Source organism: Macrotis lagotis, chromosome 3 (assembly GCF_037893015.1).
Source record: "Macrotis lagotis isolate mMagLag1 chromosome 3, bilby.v1.9.chrom.fasta, whole genome shotgun sequence".
Taxonomy (NCBI): domain Eukaryota; kingdom Metazoa; phylum Chordata; class Mammalia; order Peramelemorphia; family Peramelidae; genus Macrotis; species Macrotis lagotis.
Window position 1 is genome coordinate 86,380,810 of NC_133660.1, and position 22,662 is coordinate 86,403,471.

The 22,662-nt window shown below is 37.3% G+C and overlaps 1 protein-coding gene across 1 annotated transcript in view; it reads right to left on the reverse strand.

Moving 5' to 3' along the window:
- Nucleotides 1-22,662, reverse strand: part of GALNTL6 (polypeptide N-acetylgalactosaminyltransferase like 6) — a 1,756,803-nt gene that overhangs the window by 26,202 nt on the left and 1,707,939 nt on the right. Inside the window, exons 10-11 of the mRNA XM_074228966.1 lie at nt 13,692-13,808; nt 4,121-4,270 (exon numbers count right to left, since the gene is read on the reverse strand). Of these exons, the coding sequence (XP_074085067.1) occupies nt 4,121-4,270; nt 13,692-13,808 (267 nt within the window). The remainder of the gene's footprint in view (nt 1-4,120; nt 4,271-13,691; nt 13,809-22,662) is intronic.

The following is a 22,662-nucleotide window of genomic DNA, read 5'->3' on the forward strand; positions in this document are numbered from 1 at the left end:
TACAATTCACCCGAAAAACCTGCCCTATTTTTTCAATGCTGTGAAGCTATTTTTCCCAGTATCAGGGACTGGATGTCATTTCTTTCATTATCGTTTTTCAGTTACCTTATTAGGTGAATATATAGAACAAACAAATATATGGTCCTTGTACACATATGTATTCACAAGGTGAAGATGTTAGGAGGAAAAACAGGGTTAATGAAACCCCTCCATCTTCACAACCCACTTCTCTGAGGTGGTTTGCTCCTTTCTAGAATGAGGGGGGTCACACTAGATGTTTTTTCAGGTCCTTTCAAATTCTGTGATCTTTTTTTGGTGGGGGGAACTAGGACTTAGGCACAAGTAAAGGCCTTATAAACAATGCTGATGGGTTTAGGTGTCTCGTCCTTGATGGAGACAGCTATTTTTAAACTCAAGGGAATTGGCTCTGGTTCTAGCTACTGTTTAGACAAGTGACTAGAACATTCTCCTAGCAACTTGGATAAATTAGAAAATGTTGAAGCAAACCTTAGGTGAACTCTTTAATTTCCCCCCATCTTTAAAATCAAAGATCCTTTATTAGAAATTTCCTGCCTGAGAAGGAGATAATTGAGACCCAAATCCAGAGGCAAAGTGGTAGTAGGTCTTATAGCCCAAGGAAAGAGAGAGCCTGAATTTAAGGCTTAAAAATAATAAAATTAAAAAAAACCACAAAACATGCTTCCAGGGAGTCCAAAAAAGTTAATAAAAGTTTTACTATTATTTGAACTCAGTGAAAGTGCTTTTAAAAAAATCAATTTTATTGTTTTTTTTCTTTTTATTGTTTACTCAATGAAGCATTGTTTTTCATTTGTTTTGAATTTGCTGTTTGTAGTGCATTTAAAAAATTACCTTCATTTTCTCAGTCCCTAAGGAAAGCTTTTTTTTCTCAGTTAAGTTGTAGTTGCCAATTTGCAAAGGATCCAATTTCTGTATCTTGACTAGAGTAACATCAAGGAAAGGGATTATCAGGAAGAGGTGACAATGGCAGACAAAGAGAAGATAGATAGCTTTAAGTGGTAACATTAATTCTTTTTTTTTTTTGTAATACTAATATTAAAAGTTCTAGAGAAAGTCCTTTGTAGGATTTGTGAGAGGACTTGGTCAAGAATCACCAGCAATGAGAAGGTGTAAAATGGTTCTTATCAGCACTACAGGAGAGGATATTTCTGTCAGTAACTTTCACAGATCTGTTCAAATGTTGCAGTATCAGACTCAAGTCTACAAGTGTAATAATTAGCTTTGAAGACTAACTGACCAGTAAATGGAGTGGTTGAAAATTCTCTGGCTTTGCTCTGCAGGGAAGAGTCCTACTAATCACAGGATCACCCAGTAGATGGTGAGCAAAGTATTGGTGACTCCAAAGATAGCTCCAACTGGAGTGAAGTTGTGATGTGTCACTGGTGGAGTATGGTGGAGATGCAATTCCCAAGTGGGAGCAATGGAGAAAGATACCATTTTTTGAAGCATAGCAGGGAGAAGCCCAAAAGAAATGAAGGCATCAACAACATCAAAGCAATGAGTTGTCTTTCCCTGTATATGCATGAGAACACATGTATTCCTCATATATGTGCCTCTCTATTTGGATGTCCTGGCCACATGTGTATCCTCCAACATTATTATGGGAAACTAAGTTCTAATTTGGTGTAGGAAATGTACTGTTGTTATTTTTTTTACTGTGGTATTTCATTAAAAGACCTTCTGTAACTAAAATTCTTTTGACTGTTACAAATGAACATACTTGTTGAGGGTTCATAGATTATGATTCTGACCCACAAAATATCTTAAATCTAGAGAAGTTCTTTAGAGGAACATTGAGGAGAGTGGCCCTGGGTACTTATATTATAAATGCATTCCATATATATGTTTGCTAAGCAATGCAATATGTAAATGAGATAGTTTCCATTTGGCAAGAATGTCAGAAAGAACTGATATCAACAAAAGTAATTATTGAGAATCTACTTTCTATAATCCATTCTTTTAAAAAAATTTAGTTGATTTCTAACACATACTACAAGCAATTCAGTTTAATGTTGTTTTCTGAATTAAACTGATTCATGACACCCTTAAGTATGATATCCAGATAATATTAAAGACTGTTAGAAATGTTCAGCAATGGGATTAAACCTGATGTATTTAAAATATGGCATTAATATGACTAATCTATATAATAGTAACAATAAAAACAATACTCAATTTCCAAACTACATGTGATGAAAAAGCTCTCGAGATATCTTAAACCTAGGGGAAGAAATTAAAGTAATGTGGGAGCAAAAAAGGGTAAATATGTCATCCCTGCTCTCTTGTCTATTATTGGATTTGTGTGCCTAAGGAACTTTCAGTGTACACACAAGATGAGCTTATAGCTTGAAATTTCTGTCTAATTACAAAAATTGGTCATTTTAACCCACTGCACATAAAATCATGAAACTTTGATAACTAGAACCATTACAAATTTTCCATATAACCTCAATTGGCCTGTCACTGCTACAAAGCTATCCTTTTGACACTTCCCTAGTTAATTCACCATTGTATTTTCCTTTGTGGCTCTTCTAAACCTTTCATCCCTCCTCATATCACCCCTAAATCTGTTCTTCACCATCTCAGCTTAGAGTCTTGCCTTATATTTTACTGAAAAAAATAATTGAGGTCATCCACCAAGAACTCCCTCTTCTTTCTTCTCCTCACATTATCTAGATGACTTCTGTCACCATTTCTTCCTTTTATCTCTCTCTGTCCATATGAAGAGGAGACCCTTCTCTTTGCAAAAACACACAAGTGATCCCATTTCATCCAGTCTCTTTCAAAAGATTGCCCTAATCTTTCATTCACCTTCTCTCCTGCCTACAAATATACCTGGGTCTCTCCTATCCTCATTCATCCCCACTTAATCCACCATCTCTCCTCTTCTTGGTTAAATTCTTTGAGAAGCTCATTGACGACAGGGACTTCTCACTCTCACTTAACTTCCTCTAACTCACTTCCTAAATCTCTACACTCTGGTTTCTGACTTCATCATTCACCAAAAAGTACTCCCTCCAAAATTACTAAAGATCTTTTAACAGCCAAATTTAATGATATTTTCTCAATCCTCATCCTCCCTGTACTCTCTGCAGCATTGGAAAGAATTATTCTCTTTTCCTTAATAATCTCTTTTTTCTCCTAGGTTTTCATGACAACTACTCTCTCCCAGTTCTTCTACTGATCTGATTTCTCAGTCTCCTCCATCCAGGTCATGTTCACTAACTATATATCCCATAGGGTCATCCTGGGCTCTCTTCTCTTTTTCTTTCTCTATATTCTTTTCCTTGTTGATCTTACAGCTCTCTTGGATTCAAATGTCATCTCTAGGTTGATGATTCTCAAATGTACTATCTCTGGCCCTGGCTCCACACATGTAACTCTAACTGCTTATTGGACATATTGAACTAGTTATCTTATAGAAAACTTAACCTTAACAGATCCAAAATTATCTTTTTCTCCCAAATCATTTTCTCTTCCAAGTTTCCTTAGTACTATTGATGGTAGCAAAACTGAGACCCAGAGAGCTTGCTCTGTACCATGCTAGTAATGAAGAAGTGAGATTTAAACCCAAGACCTGGATCTCCAAATACATTTTCCTCTATCATCCTAAGTTATATTCCCTCAGCAGAATATAAACTTCTTAAGGTGGGGGGCAATTTTTTCTGTCTTTGTATTCCTGATGGCTAACAGCTAGTGCAGAGTAGGAATTGGATGAATGTTTTCTGAATTGAAGGGAAAGGGACTGTTCTAGATGATCTTTAAGATCTCAAGGGGTGGAAATCCAAGGAGGAAGGAAGGAAGGGAAGGGAGGAAGGAAAGAAACATTTTTTTTCCATATCCACTATATGTGAGGACCTGGACCAAGCACTTTTAATATCTCACTTGAAATTCACATCAAGCTTTGGAGGCAGGTGCTAGTATTATTCCCATCTTACAGTTGAGGCTGAAACTTGCCCAGGATCCCACAAAAAGGAAGTATCTGAATCTGGATTTGAACTCAGATTTTTCTGATTCCATGTCCAGAGTTCTTTTTACTACATCCCTTATCTACCTCTCTGAGCCTGTGATGGGGACTTACCTTCCGATAACCCCAGTGTTGGTTCCCTTTCATTCCATGACAGTCATATAGGGTGACAGGGCTACTGTGGGAAATGGCATCAAAGCAAAACTTCCGGGTGTGCAGTGGTTCTCCAGGACGTACATCTTCCCGCCAGCCAAAGGTGAAGAGCTAGAAAAATGAAATAATTTGTTTCAAATGAGTTTGAATTTTTCTTGGCAGGTATGGCACTGGGGAGAATATTTCTTTTCTCAGTCTAAAACACCTTCCTTTGTGATCAGCCTTAGAAAAAGCAATTTCATCATTTCCAGTGACTTAAGGATGTTGATAAAAGTAGGCATCAGAAAACACCTACACCACTGGCACCCAGGAGAGAGAGAGAGAAGATGCAAATGGTAGTTGATGTTGGACTGGGAAGCTAATACTACCTAAGGACAAGCCTTTCAAAGTTTCACATGATCTTATCCTCAGATACTGTTCAGTCTGTCTCATGAAAATTCATTTCAATTCAACAAATATTATTCAGCACTTACTATAAGCCATATACCATAGGAGGGGACATAAAGATGGAAATCAAACAGTTCCTCACCTCAAAGAGTATATATTAAATTGGGAGGAAACAATATGTATGAAAATGAGTAAATATAAAATAAAATGAAAGAAATATAAAGTAATTATTTTGTGAGAAGTATCAAGAAAAGGAGAAACAGAAAATCTTTCAAATAGAAAATAGCACTTGATGTGATTCTTGGAGGAAACTAGAGATTCCAAAAGACTGATGTGAGCAGGGAAGGTATTACAGGTATGAGGAATAGTATGCGCAAAGGTGCAGATGCTGGAGATTTAATATTAAGTATGGGTAACAACAATCAGAACAGGTTGGGTGGATTGTAGTATGCCCAGTTTTGTAGAATAAGTCTAGAAAGATGAATTAGAGCTGATGGCATGTGAAGGATCTAGCTCTACATGCCAGATGAGTTTGTATTTTATCCACAGAGGCAAAAGAGAGATACTAGCACTTTTTGAGCAGGAGAATGTAGGGGTCAGACATGTGCTTTAGGAAAATAAACATGGCAGCCTATGGAGAATGAGCTGGAGAGGGGATAGACTAACTTCTGGGGAACCAATCTGGAAGTCATTGAAGTTGTCAAGGTGGTCAGTTATGAGGGATGAAACTTGGCCTGTGGTGGTATGAGCAGAAGGAAGAGAATTCTAATTAAAATTTAAAAAAAAACTAGCTTGATACAGTCTAAAAGAGCAAAAACAGGCAGGAAGGAGCTGAGAAGTGCAGGGAGATGTACCAGGGAGGCATATTGCTGTCTCTGAAGATATTAAGAACAGGCTGGGTAGTCATCTTTCAGGAATATAGCAGGGAGCAAGAGTGCAGCATGGACTAAGAGTTTGGGGTCTAGGACCTCTAGGAGCCTTTCCCAAGCCCAAGATTCTATCATTTCAAATGTAGTTAAAGAAGAAGAAAGATGAAGGGAAAAAAAGCAAAAGAAACAGAAGAGGAAAAAGAAGCAGAAGCAGAAGAGAAGAAAAAATAAGCAGAATTAGAATCAGAAGAAGCAGGAGGAGGGGAAAAAAGAAGAAAGAAAGAAGAAGAAGAAGATGGAAAAGAAAAAGAAAAAATGAGGAAGGGTTGTCATTAAGCAAGTAAAATGGAAATAAGCCTGGGACCAGAAGTAAATACAAAGCTAGAATGTGACACGATGAACTTTTTTTTTTTTTGTGGAGGGTTGAGAGCACACACAATACACTTAGCACAGTTCCTTAATATAGTGCTAGGGACAGTTTTAGACCCTGAAAAGGAAATGGCAAAGTAGGGAAGTTGGCATGATTCCAGAGGATGATAATAACAACAAAAAAATGATTAAATAGTCTGTGTGAAGAAAAGCAAAGGAATTGGGCTTGAGTGACCTGAAGAAAAGAAGAATGGAAGGTCTAGGTCTAAATACAGGCCCGCAGCATTAAAAAAAAGAACATTGTCTAGGTGATTGGGGAGTAGCTATTTGCAGTCTCCATGAAGCCAGGACAAAAAAAGGGACACATGTAGGATAAAAGCTTTTTTTAGCTGAGATATTTGAAAGAATTTTCTGAAGGGAGATGGTGGACTCTCTTTTCTGAGACATTAAAAAAAGAATGTAGAGATGGTTCCATTTCTTGATTAGAGTTAATTTCTTCCAGGAGGTAAGAGGAAAGACCTCTCAAGGACCTTGTCAGTTCTAGAATATTATGTTTATCTTAACTTTTAGGTCCAAGTTATCTCCACAGGTTCTTGAGCAGAAAATTCACAAGAATTCATTCTAAATATGGGTAAATATCCTCACACAATAATACATACATTCACAAACATATATGTGCATATGTACATAGTCAATATGATGTTTTCCTTCATTCTCAACGAAGACCATGATGTCAGGGAGGTGATGACATGACCAGCAGATGAATTGGATTTGAGTGAGGGATGCTGTGCTAAGTCACCTGTCTCACTTTCTCCTCCAGAGTCATCTGGGTCCAGTGACCAGATATGAATCAGGATGACTGGAGATGGCTCTCCTCACAGACAGGGTTAAATGACTAGCCTAAGGTCACACAGCTTGTTAAGTGTTGGTGATTGGATCCAAACTCAGGTTCTCCTGATCTCAGGACTGTGCTCTACCAGTGTCGGGAGGATGGAAGTACAAATCTAGCCTCAGACACTTGATACTTATTGGCTGTGTGATCTTAAATAAGTCACTGCCTCCCATCCAAGGTCATCTCCAGCCATCCTGATTTATATCTGACCTCTGGTGACATAAAACTGCACCCTTTCACTCAAATTCAATTCACGTGTGTGTTGTGGCATCACCTCCCTGATAAACAATATAGAATTCAGTGTTTGCAAAGACACTTAGATATAATTTCTCCTTTGAATGCTATCCAGTGAGGTATATGTACAGGTATTCATTTTACTGATGAGCCAATTGGTTCAAAGAAAGCATAAGGCTCTTGCCTATAGTCACAAGTGGCTGAGGTGGGATTTGAACCCTGGTCTTACAGACTTCACACCCAGTATTTTATCTGCTAGGCTTGGCTGACTTATTTCAGTTGCCCAGTTGACTCTTTGTTAGCGCATTAGGGGTTTTCTTGGAGTAGTTTGTCCTTTCCTTCTCTAACTCATTTTACAGATGGGGAAATGGAGACAGAAGATTAATGACTTGTCTAAGGTCAAATAGAGAATTATTGAGTGTTTGAGGTCAGATTTGAACTCAGGTCTTCCTAACTCCAGGGCCAGTGCTCTATTATAATTTTCATAGATTAAGTGTAACATTTACCAAATAATATTTGTAATCACCTTTTATGCTTATTTTCCAAACTTAGGTGAAATTGGATCAATTTACTTTAGGAGAACAAGCCATATTACCAAGTCCATTATTGACTTGGATAGAGAAATCTCCTAGAGTCTAAAGAACCATTTCTCTTGCTGCTGCATTAGAAGAATTCCCCTTTCCATGACTCATGTTGCAACAAGCCTCTGAGATAACTGGCGCTTCTTGATTTATAGTATTCAATCATCACATATGCTTTAGTTCTGTACTGGAAAATGCATTTGATTTGTAGTCAGAATTCAAAGCCTGGCCTGCTGCCTTATTACCTATGTGACTTTGAGAAAGTTATTTCCTTTCTTTGGTTCTCATCAAGACCACAAGGGAGTTGGTCTCCAAGCTCCTTTACAACTCTGGTCCCTGTGATAGCATCTTTGGTCTTTATTGATTTTTGTGAGCTTTCTACTTATTTGGACAGCTTTATCACTGTATAGATTTTATCAAATAGCAGAATTGTACAGTTGGCCAAGGCTTGTGTCTGCCAAGGTAGGGTAAGAGACAAATCATTAAAAGTGGGTAGTTTAAGTTACAGCCAAGGCTGAGAATTTCAAATATTATCTCAAGCTACCAACCATAGGAGAGAAGTGAAATTTAAGTGGGAACCCTGGGAAGGTTTGGAAAATGGCAAATCCAGAAGGATGAATAGAGTGGAAGCCAGACAGACATAGTGTTGGTCAGGATGGGAAGCAGCCCAAACCAGTCGATAGTCAGCCAACTGTCAGTCAATAAGTGCATATTAACCTCTTATGCTACAATGGGCAGGGAGCTGTGTTCTGGGAATACAAATAAAGGCGAAAACACAGTTCTGACTTTCAAGAAGCTAATATTGTAATGAGAAAGACAACAAGGTAAATGAGTATTTATGCACAAAATAAACACCCTGCAAATGGAAAGTAATCATCCAGTAGGAAAGCAAATAGATAGGAAAACCAGGCAGGAAAGTCTAGGAGCCAACCCCTTAACAATGAGAATCTCAGGGATGTTGGACCTACAGATCTTTGGCCTCTGTTTGACAAAGTGCTGGAAGAGCTACCCCTGTGTTTGTACCAGTTGGAATTCTGATGCCTTCAAGGACTGGCAACATGGTGCTGTGGAAGAATAGCTGACCAAAAGACTTTTGAGTTCTGTACTTTTCTGCTATCTGAATAAGTTTGGATGAGTGACTTCATGCCTTTGAATCTCAGTTTTCTAAACAATGAAATGAAGATGAAAGGTTGGATGAAGAGATGGTCTCAGAGTTAGAGAAGATTTGGGTTCAAGTCTTGCCTCTGAAACTTTGGGGAAGTCACTTGTTTTAACTCCCTAAGACTCAAAAGTTACAGATGAATTGCTCCTCTTTATTGGTAAAGTGAGATTTTACTCCTTCATTTCCCTTCTACTAATGAAAATCAAATTTCTGAACCAAGAGGAACAATGACCACAGTCATATTTGGAGGGGCACTTGGTATAGCAGCGGGTAGAGTGCCCAGCCTGGCGTCAGGAAGACTCGTCTTCTTGAGTTCAGATATAACCTCAGAAACTTACTAGATGTGTTTGACCCTGGGCAAATCACTTAACCCTTTTTGTCTAAGTTTCTGCATTTGTAAAATGAACTGGAGAAGGAAATGGCAAACCACTCCAATGTCTTTGCCAAGAAAACCACAAAAGGAGTCATGAAGAGTCAGACATGACTGAACAATTATAAAGCAATATTTGGGTTGTCTTTATTTTGAGGGCAGTGTTTCGTAAACCATAAAGTACTATACATAAGTGGACTTATATTGTAAAAGCTTAATATTCATTATTGTAGATGTCTACTAGAGTCCTTTCAGGGGGCAGCAAGGTGGCCTAGAGTGTGTGTTGCGTGTGTGTATGTGTGTATATGTGTGTGTATGTATATAGAGGATCAGGCCTAAAAGTCATAAAAATTTATCTTCTTGAACTCATATCTGACCTCTGACACTTACTAGTTGTGTGACCCAGGGCAAGTCACTTAACCTTATTTGCCTCAGTTTCCTCATCTGCAAAATGAGCTTAAGAAGGAAATGGCAAAACCATTTCAGTTGCTATGCCAAAAAACCCCAAAAAGGATCAAGAAGAATTGGAAACAACTGCAAATGATTAAACAACTACAACCTGAAATGGCTTGTGGGTCTGAGGACCAGCCTGGCTTAAACTCAGGGTAGTTTTTTTTGGTGAGGTGAGACTATATTTTTCTACCTTTTAAGCACATTAGTAGACAGTTCTTAATGGCTGACTAATTTATCTGGCTTCTGTCTGCCTTTCTATACAAACAGTCCTTCAGTTTTGAATCAGGATGTTAATTATTCCTACCATTGGAATGGAATGGCTGTGCATATTGTATTTTATCGGGGGAGGGAACTCTTGGTGTGTAAACTCCCTCTACCAAAGTAGATCAAGACTGGTTCTAAAATTTATGGGGAACTGAGGCATTAACTAATTTTTTTTCCCAGGTTGGAATCTAGTATGTATCAGAGATAAGTCTCAAACTCATCTCTTCCAAGGTCCTCTATACACTACACCAAACAACACAGTGATTCATTTCCATTTCATTAATGCCAAAGATGTATGCAGTATCTTCAATCTGTTTTATGACATTCTGATGTAGTAATTACAGTAAAGCTGGCAGTGCAGAAACATGTATTGCTTTAATATTGTCAATTGGATTGAGCAATATTTATTTTTTAATATGAAAATGAGTGTTTTCTTCAACTTTTTAAAATATTATGTCTAATTCCCAATAACTACAGCCTTCCAAAGGGCTGATTCATCTTTATGTTGAATTTCAGATAATTTCATTGTTAAACTCAATCCGTTTATCACAGTAAGTTGTCCTTTCACCAATTCTGTTGACTTCAATTTATCTTGATGTTGACACGGTCACTAAAACTCTTGGGATGGGAGAATGCTCAGCTTCCATGAGAAAAGTAGATAGTGAATACATAACTATTTCCCTTTCATGGACTCAATGTTTTGCCAAGTTCTCATTGAAGAACAAGAATAGGCAAATTAGGAAAAGTATTCCTACTCCCACCTTATTACCAGAGGTCCTAAATTTTATTTTGAGATTAATGACTCTGTGTCATTAGACTTTTGATTTAAAAATATAAGCAAAAGCAATAAAAACTTTTTTTTGTCTCTAAAGGAAAATTTAAAAATCCTAGCATGCTAATACCACAGCAAAGACCTAAATAGATGGGACGAGCAGTACATATCTTCCTTTCTTTGTTGATGCCTGGTTAGTTCTTCACCAAACATATGACTCAATAGATAAAACGAAGGAGCCTTAAATCTTCACTATTCTCCTGGGAAACATTCCCCACACCCTTTTTACATTTGTCTTTTTGGGAAAAGATCCTTTCAGCTGTGAAAGGGCTTTCATTCTTGTTCCTCGAATTAGAAAATTAAATAATCCCTGCTCTGATGCTTCCTGTCTCATTTGGCAATTGAAATCCTCAAGTAAAAACACTAGGTTGCATTGGACACAGGAGTGAATCCGGCCTTCAGTTCATTACTGCAAAATAAAACAGATTGTACTATTTTAACCTCAGAATCAATTTACTGCGATCTGTATTTCAAATATGATTAATTCTTTCCCTCCTGTCAGCCTAGCTTAATCTCCGAAAAGCTCCATCTTCTGGGTCTCTGGGGACTGGAAATCTCTGTGTTAAAAAGCCATTAACCTTTTTTTTTTTACTTCTTAGTTTGCTCAAATGGTTTTTTTTCTCCTATCTAGTGCTGCCCTCTGCTGACACTCTTTTGAAATGCAGACCGGCCAAAGAAAATAAAAAAGGATGTTAGTGTTTGAATTGGATTTTTAAAGTTATTTTTACACAATTAATTTTGCATGTACTTAGGAGCCCCCCTAAAACAGCAACTCTGCTCTCAGTAACTGAGTGTTACTTGCAAGTGGGAAGTAATAGCTTCTCATAAAGTTACTCAGCAGAGAAAATTCAAGCCATCATCTATCTCAATCTAGCTTCAGATGAAATTTGGCTGAGAGAGTTGCCTGACTGCTCTAATAATGCTATGTTTGTGTTCAGAGACAAAGGAAGAGTTCATAGTTTTTTTCTCTCTCAAACACACACACACACACACACACACACACACACACACACACACACGACTTCACCATAACCTTCAGAGAATGCCAGTTTCCTAACATCTTGTCACAATTTTGTGAGACCATAGCTTTAGAGTTGGAAGGATTCTTAGGGCTCATTTTGTCCAACAACTTATTTGGAGAAAATTACGCCTTGGAATGAAGTGAAGAAAGTCCAGAATTTGAGAGGTGGGCAGGATTTCCCCTGCCATTTAATTTAACCCAAACCCCAAAGGAATTGCCAGCTTAATGTATCTTCTTGAAGACCCACAAAAGGGGGTGCTCAGCAGCTGATTCCACTTTTGGACAGCTCTCCTGGGGAGGAAGTTTTTTCCCTTAAAGCAACTGTATTTGCCTTTTGGCAAATTCCATCCATTGCTCTGGACCCCGGTCCAAGAGAACAGAAGTCCAATTTCTCTTCTACAAGAAAGTCTTTCCTATACTTGAAGACCAGTTAGGTATTCCCTGAGTCCTTTGCCAGGCTAAATATCCTCATTACCACTAGCTGATACTCATGGAACCTAATAGATCAATAGTTAACCCATTTTTGTAGCACCACAGTTGCATTAACCAGTTGGATTATCTTACTATCACAATACTACAGCTATATTAACCAGACCCTCATAAAAAGCTGGAATAATAATAATTAATAATAATGCAATAATTTGACATTCTTCAAATAGAGTAAGTGGGCAATATGTGCTGCCTTGAATGTGTTCTTTGAATTGCTGATCTTCAAGAGATGTCCATACAATTACTTTCACCAAAAACTGAATTTTTTTTTTCAAGGCAACAATAAATTCGAATGAAATATTCCTCTTCTCTACTTGCATGGCCTAAAGCTGTTGTCTTGCTCAACTGATGTCTTAAATACAATTTAAAGTTGACTGTGACAGTTAAGGAAGGGGTCAGCCACTCATAGTCCTATGGTAAGAGATTTAAAGAGATAGCTTGTAGAGCTATCTACAAAGATAGCTACAAAGAGATCCCTTTCCTGTAGAAGAGATGAGTATGATAATTAGGGGCAAATAACAGGGTCTCTGGGAGAGGACTCTGCTGGGAAAACGGTATTTCCAGGTCATGTTCCAGAAGTCAAACAGGATGTTGTCCCAGATCAAACTTGAATTTATGGGGTTATCTAATCCAGGAACTAATCAAGAGTCCAGGATTTGCTTGCATGAGCTCATAGCAATACCAATCCAATGGAATATGGTGGGGATGTGGATAAAACTACTCTCCCCCAATACTTCTTCCCCCATAAAAGAATGCTAGAAATTCATCTAATTGCCTCACTAAGGTCTACTGTTCTGACACTCCCTCTTAACCTTCTCTAGTTAATGTGAATATCTAGAGAGTGAAGAATGAATTTCATTTTTTTCCTTCTGGTGTCATTGGTTCTCACAGGTCCTAGCATGTATTTAATGAATGTTGTTGAATTGAATTTGCATATGTTAGATTCATATCAAGTCAGAGACTAATAAAAGCTATTAATAAAACCCCAAAGAACAAAATCTAAATCCTGGTTGGTAGGAAACATCTCAAAGACTTATCTGGGTTTTGTTAATCTATAGGATCAGAACTAGAGAGGGGATAGAAATTTTGCTTCCTTTTATTGGGTCTGTAGAGCACCTTATGATTAATTTTTTTAAAATGTTGAACTTAATCATCACCATATTTCAATAAGCACTCCCATAACAAAAGTACTTTCATACATATTATCTCTAAGCCTCAGTTTCCCCATTTGTACAAAATGAAATGGTTAGACCAGACAATTCTGTGTCAGCTCTTGTTATTATCTTTTCCTCACTGTGTCAAGTTGACACAGATAAATAAAGTAAACTGCCTAAAATAACAAATTTAGATAAGAATTAGGATTAAGACTCAGGACTTCTGACTCCTTCCTGGCATCAAGACTTTTCCCACCATGTCTCCCTCTGTGTCTCTGTCTCTCTCATAAATAAATATATATATAATATATATTTATGCATGTATATAGATAAGCTATAGATAGATATGTATATGATTATCTATACATACATACACACATATATATTTATGTGTATATATGTTATATATATATATATATAATATATATATATTTATGTGTGTGTGACTGAAGTACCTGTTCATGGGACCATGTCCTTTCAGAGCCATCCTTCACACAGATGTCCAGTCTTAATTCAGTCCCCGTGGCACCATGTTTACTGTCTACACAGAGGTTGGCAGCCACATTTCGAATCTGCAGAAATAAGAACAAACATTGGTTACTAGGCTTTGAGACAGATGTAATATGATGAATGAAAAAGAAAAGAGAATAAAAATAATATGCTATAACAATAATATAGTCATAAAAATGAAAATAAATCTCCCCATTAGATGTTATCTCTTTGAGAGCCAGAGCTGTTTTTTGCCTCTCATAGCATTTCTGGTACTTAGCACTTGGTCAACATCTGACAAGTTTTTTGTGGGAAAAAAGGAATGATGTAGTATTCCTAGAGGTATTAGAGTGCCATGATGGGGAACTAGGTTAGGCTCACTCATCTTTTTCCAGTGAGCCCAAGGACTTAGCTTCGTAGCGCCACCTTCTGGTTATTTATTTATTTTATTTCATTCCTTTATTTACTTTGTATAATTTATTTTGCCTCTGCCTCTCCTCTGCATACCTAGATTCTTTCATCCCTAGACTGCAGGAGGGATTGTCTTTCTTGCCCCAGTCTAATCTTTTGTCTTTTTTAGCTACTCCTTAAAAATAGCACAACCATGTGGGTATTTTCAAAAACTTTATTATCAAACATTATAGGAATTTATACATTGAGTTAAAATAGTGGCAAAGGGAAACATCTTGAGACTTTCCTAACTAAAAGCCAGATTTTGTTGTCTCTTTATTACTTTGCTTTTTCTTTATTTACCTTCCCTCTCTACTCATCTTCTCATTCTTGAAATCACTGGGGCTTGGTAGTTTTCGCTAGGTAATTGCTGGAGCAAATCCTATTATCTCCAGCTGATGAATTTAGTTTGACAAAACTAAATTCTGCCTTCCCCATTTTTATTTGTAAAGTTGGAATCTCTCAGTCTATATCCAAAGAGTTTTGATCCTGGACTTCAGACCCTCAAGGAATTTATTGATGTCTTCCTTACTTTAGGCTTTCTGGTGATAGATTCATCAAAGTCCAGTGTTGTTTTCATGGCTCTCTGAATGAAAAAAAAAACCTCATCTCTATATGATGTCAGGATCTAAGTCTTTTGAAAAATTAAGTCTTCTGAAAAAAAGATATTTCCAAAAGAATAGGAAAGGGCTCTGAAGGTATTGTCCAGTACTCCAGGTACTGAAGTGGGGCCACTTTGTAAAGCCCTCCAGTAATTTTTTTGTGCTCAAGACCTCAGCCACTTCACAGTACAGTTCAGTACATAAGACATTTTCGGGGACATGCATAATACATGGACACCAAGGCCCCTTAGACCATATTGAGACACTTATTTGGCTTTCTTTCCAAATTTCACTGCTCCACATTGTGGTATGATGTACCTGCCTAAACTCAGAGCTGCTGAGTTTCCCTGCTTCTAAATTACTTATGGAAAATCCCAGAGGAGGAAGAAAGTTGGTGTTCTCATTAGGGCTATTGCCAGCAACTCTGCCTTCCTGTGCTCACTGATAAATTGACTAGCCTCTTCACAGATAAGTATCATTCCTTTACATTTTATTCTCTCTCGTCTGTTGAGAATGGGGTTGACCTTATCTTTTTTATGCACGTCCTATGGCTAGTAAACAGTGAACATGTAAAATTAAATAAAGTGATTTTTTTCATGTCTCAATTGATTACATTTATCTCCCTCCAATGACTCAAGTTCAGCTATCCTACCACACAGGTTACCATGGAAAGACCTAATTCTCAAAAATAGAAAGATGTATACATTTATAAATTGTCCAAAATCTTGTATGTTTTAGTCTTGGAGTGGTGTATCATTTTGGTCTTCTTCGATAATGAAGGACAAGAGCCAACTAACCAACCAACAAATTGGGGAGTGGGAATAGGAGTGGAAAAGAGATGTAGGAAAGTTATTTCACATTTTGCCTACTGACTACAGGATATTCTCTACTCAGTTTGATTTTATAAGTGAAATTACATCAGCTATTGGAGAGTCAAATAGGGTGGGTAAAAGTCATATTTATTGAAGGAAATATAGTAACTAAGTAGATTTAGGTAAAGAGTATGGAATAAGCTGGAAGGACCTTTGAAGACCTCCAATCCAGCCCTTCATATATACAGATAAGGAAATCAAATCTCCAAGAAGCGAATTATCTTGTTGTTATTTTGGGTTTTGCAAGGCAATAGGGTTAAAGTGACTTGCCCAAGGTCACATAGCTAGGTCTAAGTTCACATTTGAACTCAGGGCCTCCTGACTCCAGGGTCGGTGCTCTTTCCACTTTGCCACCTCTAATTATCTTGTAAGATCACAAATGTAGCAATTGGTAAAAGCTGAGATTTGAAAATACGATAGCTTATTCCAAATCAATGATATTTCCCTAACCCTACGATCTCACTCCTAGATAGTTGTTCCTAAGGACTTTGGTGAAGTCAGTGAGGTGGCACAGTGATGGATCTGGAGTCAGGAAGACTTATCTTCCTGAGTTTAAATCCAGCCTCAGACACTTACATATTTGGGACCCTGGGCAAATTACTTAGCCCCCATCTGCCCCATCAGTAAGAGAGCTTGAGAAACACATGGCAAAACCCTTCAGTATTTCTGTCAAGAAAGCCATAAATAGGGGCAGCTAGGTGGCGTAGTAGATAAAGCACCGGCCTTGGAGTCAGGAGTACCTAGGTTCAAATCCGGTCTCAGACACTTAATAATTACCTAGCTGTGTGGCCTTGGGCAAGCCACTTAACCCCGTTTGCCTTGCAAAAACCTAAAAAAAAAAAAAAAAAGAAAACCATAAATAGAAGAGTTGGACAGGCCTGAAAATATCTAAATAACAACCACAACAATAGGAGATATGAAGCATATGGAGAATCTTAGTATTTAGAGAATTTCAATTCCCCCTCCCCATCTTTGTTTGCATTTTGTCTCCTTCAAGGATGTTAGTTTTGACCCTTGGCAGCCTGGGGATCTTGGTAAAATTGGGGAGTTAGTCTTTGTGAACAGGTGGTCAGATCGTCCTTGTCTCCTGATCCTCTTCTCTATGTCTCCTAAATCCTCAAATAACTAGGTGACAACTTTGCTAAGGAATTTGGGAAACAAATGAAACCAAATTAACATTTCAAGGAAGAAATGATCTAGTGGGATGGAAATAGAAATTTCTGAAAGGGTAAAAGTTGATTTTGCTGACTTGTTTCTGAGATGGGTCAGTATTCTAGGTGTATGTCTTACCAGAATTTAGAGGCATATTTTTTCTAGGGCTGTCAGTAATTTAAGAGTTGATCATATGCAGAATACAGAGCACTTTTTTGGAAACAGCCATTTTAGTGTTTACAACTCCTCATTAAGAATCAAAAATCAATGCACATTTTTAACCTATACCAAATAAACTTGCTTTCTCAATAAGGGGGAGTGGGATGGGATGAAGGGAGAGAATTCAGCACTCAAAGATTAAACAATGAATGTTGAAACTTGTTTTTACATGTAAATGGGGAAAATAAAATAAAATAAAATAAAAAATAAAAGAATCAAGTCAATTTCTACCAAAAGCTTATGAGATCTGAGAACTTCACCTCTCATTCATTTAGTAACCTCATGGCCACCACTTGACCATAGGAATTCCGACTTCTTATTTTCCAGACAGACATGCTGTTTCAACAGCATAGTCCCTTTTTGGAGAAGAAATCTGTACAAGAGAGAAAGGTCCAAAGAGTCCCAAGGACTACAAGGGGCACTTCACTCCTTGGGCTGGGTCCTGATGGTAGATGCTAGAAGCTAAACCAGTTCATGGCAAAGATGGAAAACCCATTTATTTCTCTGTCTCTAGAAATTGGGTTGATGTCATTCACTTCCCACAGCTCCTACTTGCTTACCCAAATGGCACCTGTGTAGACAATGGGCTGCATGCCCTCAAAGGGTGTCATTACCTCCATCTGTGTAAATGTCAGATAGTGTTTGTGACACAGAAGAAATGCAGGCTGACCAAAGTTAGAACAGGTGGGTGAGGTGGAATGCAAAGGGAAGAGAAAATAGAACCTTAATGGATGGGGGGGGGAGCATCATTAGAATTTATGTTTGCATATAAATTATATATAAAAATTCAGTAAAATTTGCATAATAGCAATAGAGATAGCATGAGGGTAGTGGATACAGAGCTATGGGGATCTGGGTTCAAGTAGAGGGAGTTCTTCTAAAGTAATGAAGTTATAGGTTCAGTCTCTATCCTTAATTAAAAAAATGAAATTTATATAGATTGAAGATTAACAAACGTATACATATGCACACACACATATATTCGAGCCTATCACAGTTCCATGAGGTGAACATTACTTGTCACTTCACAGATAAGAAAACCAAAGATGAGAGAGGCTAAATGACTTATTCATGGTAACATGGATAATAATTGTGAGAGATAAGGTTTGAACCCAGACCTCTTTGGCTTTGGATCCAGCACAACATACTATGTGTAGAACTTGCCTTCCATATATCAACATATTCTATAGCAGCTGCCATAGATGTGGAGATTTTTGCAAATTAATTGATATTTTTTGAGTTGCAATTAATAGTTTGGAGTCAGGAATACTATCTTTCAAAGTTCAAATTCAGCCTTGACTCCTACTAGTTATGTGACCCTGGGCAAGCCACTTAACCTTGTTTGCCTTAGTTTCCTCATCTATAAATTGAGCTGGAGAAGGAAATGGCAAACTACTCTAGTGTTTTTTTTTTTACCAAGAAATTCCCAAAAGGGGCCAAAAAGAGTTGGTCATGACTGAAAAATACCCCAACAATAACAACAAAATATTTCTGTTTTTTTTTTATTGGAGTAGAAGTCATTTCCTATTTTTGACACTTTAGGTCAGAGTCTGGCAGCTTGAAAATGTCAAGGCAAATTTTGAGGGAGATAATCTAATTTTTTTAAAGGTTTTTGTGAGGCAAATGGGGTTAAATGACTTGCCCAAAGCCACACAGCTAGGTAATTATTAAGTGTCTGAGGCCCGATTTGAAATCAGGTACTCCTGACTCCAGAGCCAGTGCTCTATCCACTATACCACATAGCTGCCCCTGAGATAATCTAATTTCAAAAGGATTTTACATAAACTGCAAGAGAGAAAAACTTATATTAATGAACACTTTTGTTTGTTTAAGATGTATTTAGGTAATGAAAGGAAATAAAATGTGGAAGATACATGTTACAGTGGATAGAGTCAGGAATGGATAGATTCCAGTGGCCTGGAGTCAGGAAGACTCATCTTCCTGAGTTCAAATCTGATGTCAGATACTCATTAGCTGTGTGACCCTGGACAAATCACTTAACCCTGTTTGCCTCTGTTTCCTCATCTATAAAATGAGCTTGAGAAGAAAATGACAAACCACTCTAGTATCCTTACCAAGAAAACCCCAAATGGTTCATGAGAGTTTAGCATGACTGAAGAACAACAAAAATACAAATTGATCTAGAAAACCATGTATTAACAAATCTATGTTTGATTATATGATTTGTTTCATAAAATGGTTTCCAAATACATTTTAATCAGGTTCAAGTTGCACTTGAGAATGTTGTGGGTTACATGTGTTGACTGTGTGTTTGATACCTCTGATTTAGTTCTACCCTATCTTTTCTTACGAGGAAACTGAGACCCAAGGAGATTAAGTGATTTGCCTGATCATACAGGTAATAAAATTGGAGATGAGATGTAAAATCAGATCACATAACTCCAGAGCCAGGCTCCTCTTTCCACAGTACAACAGTGAGTATAAATGCTTAAGACTATTGAAAGCAATCATTGTTGCTGTGGAGAGGGACCTTTATAATAGTAATGGTCCATGTTTATACATAATATTTTGCTGTTACCAAAGCATTTTCTTAACAATGATTTTGATTTATGTTAATTCTCAAATGAGAAAACTGAAGAGACTAGCCTAGTATCACACTGCTAGTAGCAGTCAAAGCTGGGAAGTAGGTCCAGGTTTTATCATTTACAGACAAAATTTTTCTACTCACTGTACCATACTCCCTCATGGTGAAAGAGTTACCTAGAACTATCATTCCTTTACAGATGATACTCTTCCTATCTATCTATCTTTTACCACTCCTGCTTCTCTGTCTCTATTTCTATATATCCAGCATCAGTCTCTCTTTGTTGAACTTTGGGCCTGAAGCACCAAGTGTGTATTGAACATTTTGAAATAGATGTATTAGAAATATTTCAAATGTAACCACACGAAATTACAACTTATCATCTTCCCTGCAAATCTTTCCCTTTATAGGAATGTCCCATTTCTGTTAAGGGCACCGTAGTTCTTCTAGACTACCAGATTTGTATCTTTGATATTATTTTACATTACTCACTCTCATCCCACATAGTTAATCATGGCAAATCATGCTTCTTCTTCCTCTACAATAGCTCTCATATTTTCTCCTTTTTCTCTACATACAGAATAGCCAAACTCTTTAGTTCAGGATCTGGTTAACTTTCAATTAGACTATTGCAATGGCTCCTAATTGGTTTCCTTGCCTCAATTATCTCTACATTACATCCTTTGTACAACTGCCAAAGGGATTTTTCATAAGCATAGATCCACCCATGTTAGTTCGCTATTCAATAAGCCAGTGGTTCCCTATTGCCTGAGAAGAAAATGTAAATCCCTCTGTTTTTATGCCCAAAGGGCAACAAAAATGTGCATATCCTTTGACCCAGCAATACCACTACTGGGTCTATACCCTGAAGAGATGATGAAAAAAGGGTAAAAATGTCACTTGTACAAAAATATTCATAGCAGCCCTGTTTGTGGTGGCAAAGAATTGGAAATCAAGTAAATGTCCTTCAATTGGGGAATGGCTTGGCAAACTGTGCTATTTGTATGTCATGGAACACTATTGTTCTATTAGAAACCAGGAGGGACGGGAATTCAGGGAAGCCTGGAGGGATTTGCATGAATTGATGCTGAGCAAGATGAGCAGAACCAGAAAAACACTGTACACCCTAACAGCAACATGGGGGCAATGATCAACCTTGATGGACTCCATCAGTGCAACAATCAGGGACAATTTGGGGCTGTCTGCAATGGAGAATATACCATCTGTATCCAGAGAAAGAACTGTGGAGTTTGAACAAAGTTCAAGGACTATTCCCTTTAATTTAGAAAAAAAACAGATATCTTATTGTCTGATCTTGCTATCTCTTATACTTTTTGTTTCTTCCTTAAGGATATGATTTCTCTCTCATCATGCTCAATTTGGATCAATGTACAACATGGAAACAAAGTAAAGACTGACAGATCGCTTTCCATGGGGGTGGGGTGGGGGGAAGGAAGTAAGATTGAGGGGAAAATTGTAAAACTCAAATAAAATCTTTAATAAATTAAAAAATAAAAATATTCTAAAATGTAAAAAAAACCCTTCTGTTTTACTTCAAAGCCTTTCACAACTTGATTCCAACTTATTTTCCCCCCAGCTTTATGGCTTCTCTTCCCATCCATTATGAGATAGTCAAACTATATTTTTCATGTTGTAATTGACTGTCTCCATTCCTGGAAAGCATGCCCTTCCCATTCACCTCAAAAAATGCCTGCTTCCTTCAATACAAAGTTCAAACATGATCCTCTTCTTGGAGTCTTTCCTAATCCTCTCAGTTACAGTTGCCTTCCCTCTCAGATTATCTTGTATTTAATTACCTCTTTCATTTTCTTCTTATATTTATCTTGTGTATATTTAGTCTTTATATACTTAAGTTATATGCATGGATAGAAAATAAGCTTCTTGAGATCAGAGATTCCTTCCTTTCCCCTCTCTCCCAACCTTTTCCCTCCTCTCCCAGTATCTAGTAAAGTCCCTGGCTCATCCTAGATGCTTCATCAATCCTTTTTGATGATTTTATTTGCACTCGATGAAAAGTTCTGATATTAGAAAGAGTTGAAGTCATGATAAGGCATAGGAACTTAGATGTAGAGTTGGAAGAGACTATGGTGGTCAGTGATTTCAACTCCATAGTTTTAAAGATGAAGAAACTGGGACAAGGAGAGGTTAGATGACTGGATGATTGAAGATAGAAAAATTCAATATCAAAAAGAAAAAGCAAAAGAAAATAAACTCCATAAATGAAGGCCACGGTGAAGTAATCCAGATTGGCTGGGACAACATGTCTCTATATTGATACCGCGCTGAATGGAGGCAAGTGAGTGGCCTCTTTGTATAGGTGGAGATGAATGACTGATATACTCCATGAATCTGTCCTTTGGGAACCTCACAAAGTCATTTCCCCAGATAAAGCCAAACTAGATCTTTACAAACATCTCTAATGCTCTAATTCATGCCTTGACATTTAATATTGTTGTCTTTCTCCTCCCCAGAGTGCTATGTGATGCATACAAATATTCTTAAAGATAGTTGGATGCTTGTATGAATCTCAGAACTGTTCCATTTCTAGTTCAAGGCTGCAAAGAACTTTTAACATCATTTTTTGAAGATAAGGTACAATTTAATAGGCTTAGAAAATAAAGCACCTCTTTAGTTCTTGAAAAACCACTCAAAGTCTTAATAAAATCTTGCCTTAAAAAATAATTTTTCCTTCAAATTCAGGTCAAGTAGTTGAAGGGTGACAGCTTTAAAAACCTGTCTTTCATATAAGTGTGAAGCTCCCAGGTAATACTTGGAACCCTCAGCTAATAAAGATTTTCAATTATAAGAAGCTACTTTATATAAGGTAGAGAATCATAGCTGAGAATCTAACAAGGACTCAGATTTCTGTAGCTCTAGGTAGAATTGTGACTACATTAACTGGAAACATAATAGTCTATGAATTTTTTTAATGTTTCTGGAAAATCCAATGAAACAGCAGTAATTCAGACTAGTGTTTTTTAAATTCTGTAAGATGGTCACCAGTCAGCACTTTATTAAAAAAAAAAAAGTAGAGTGTGCTGCTTGCTTATTCTCTCTTGCACATGGCAAATATGCT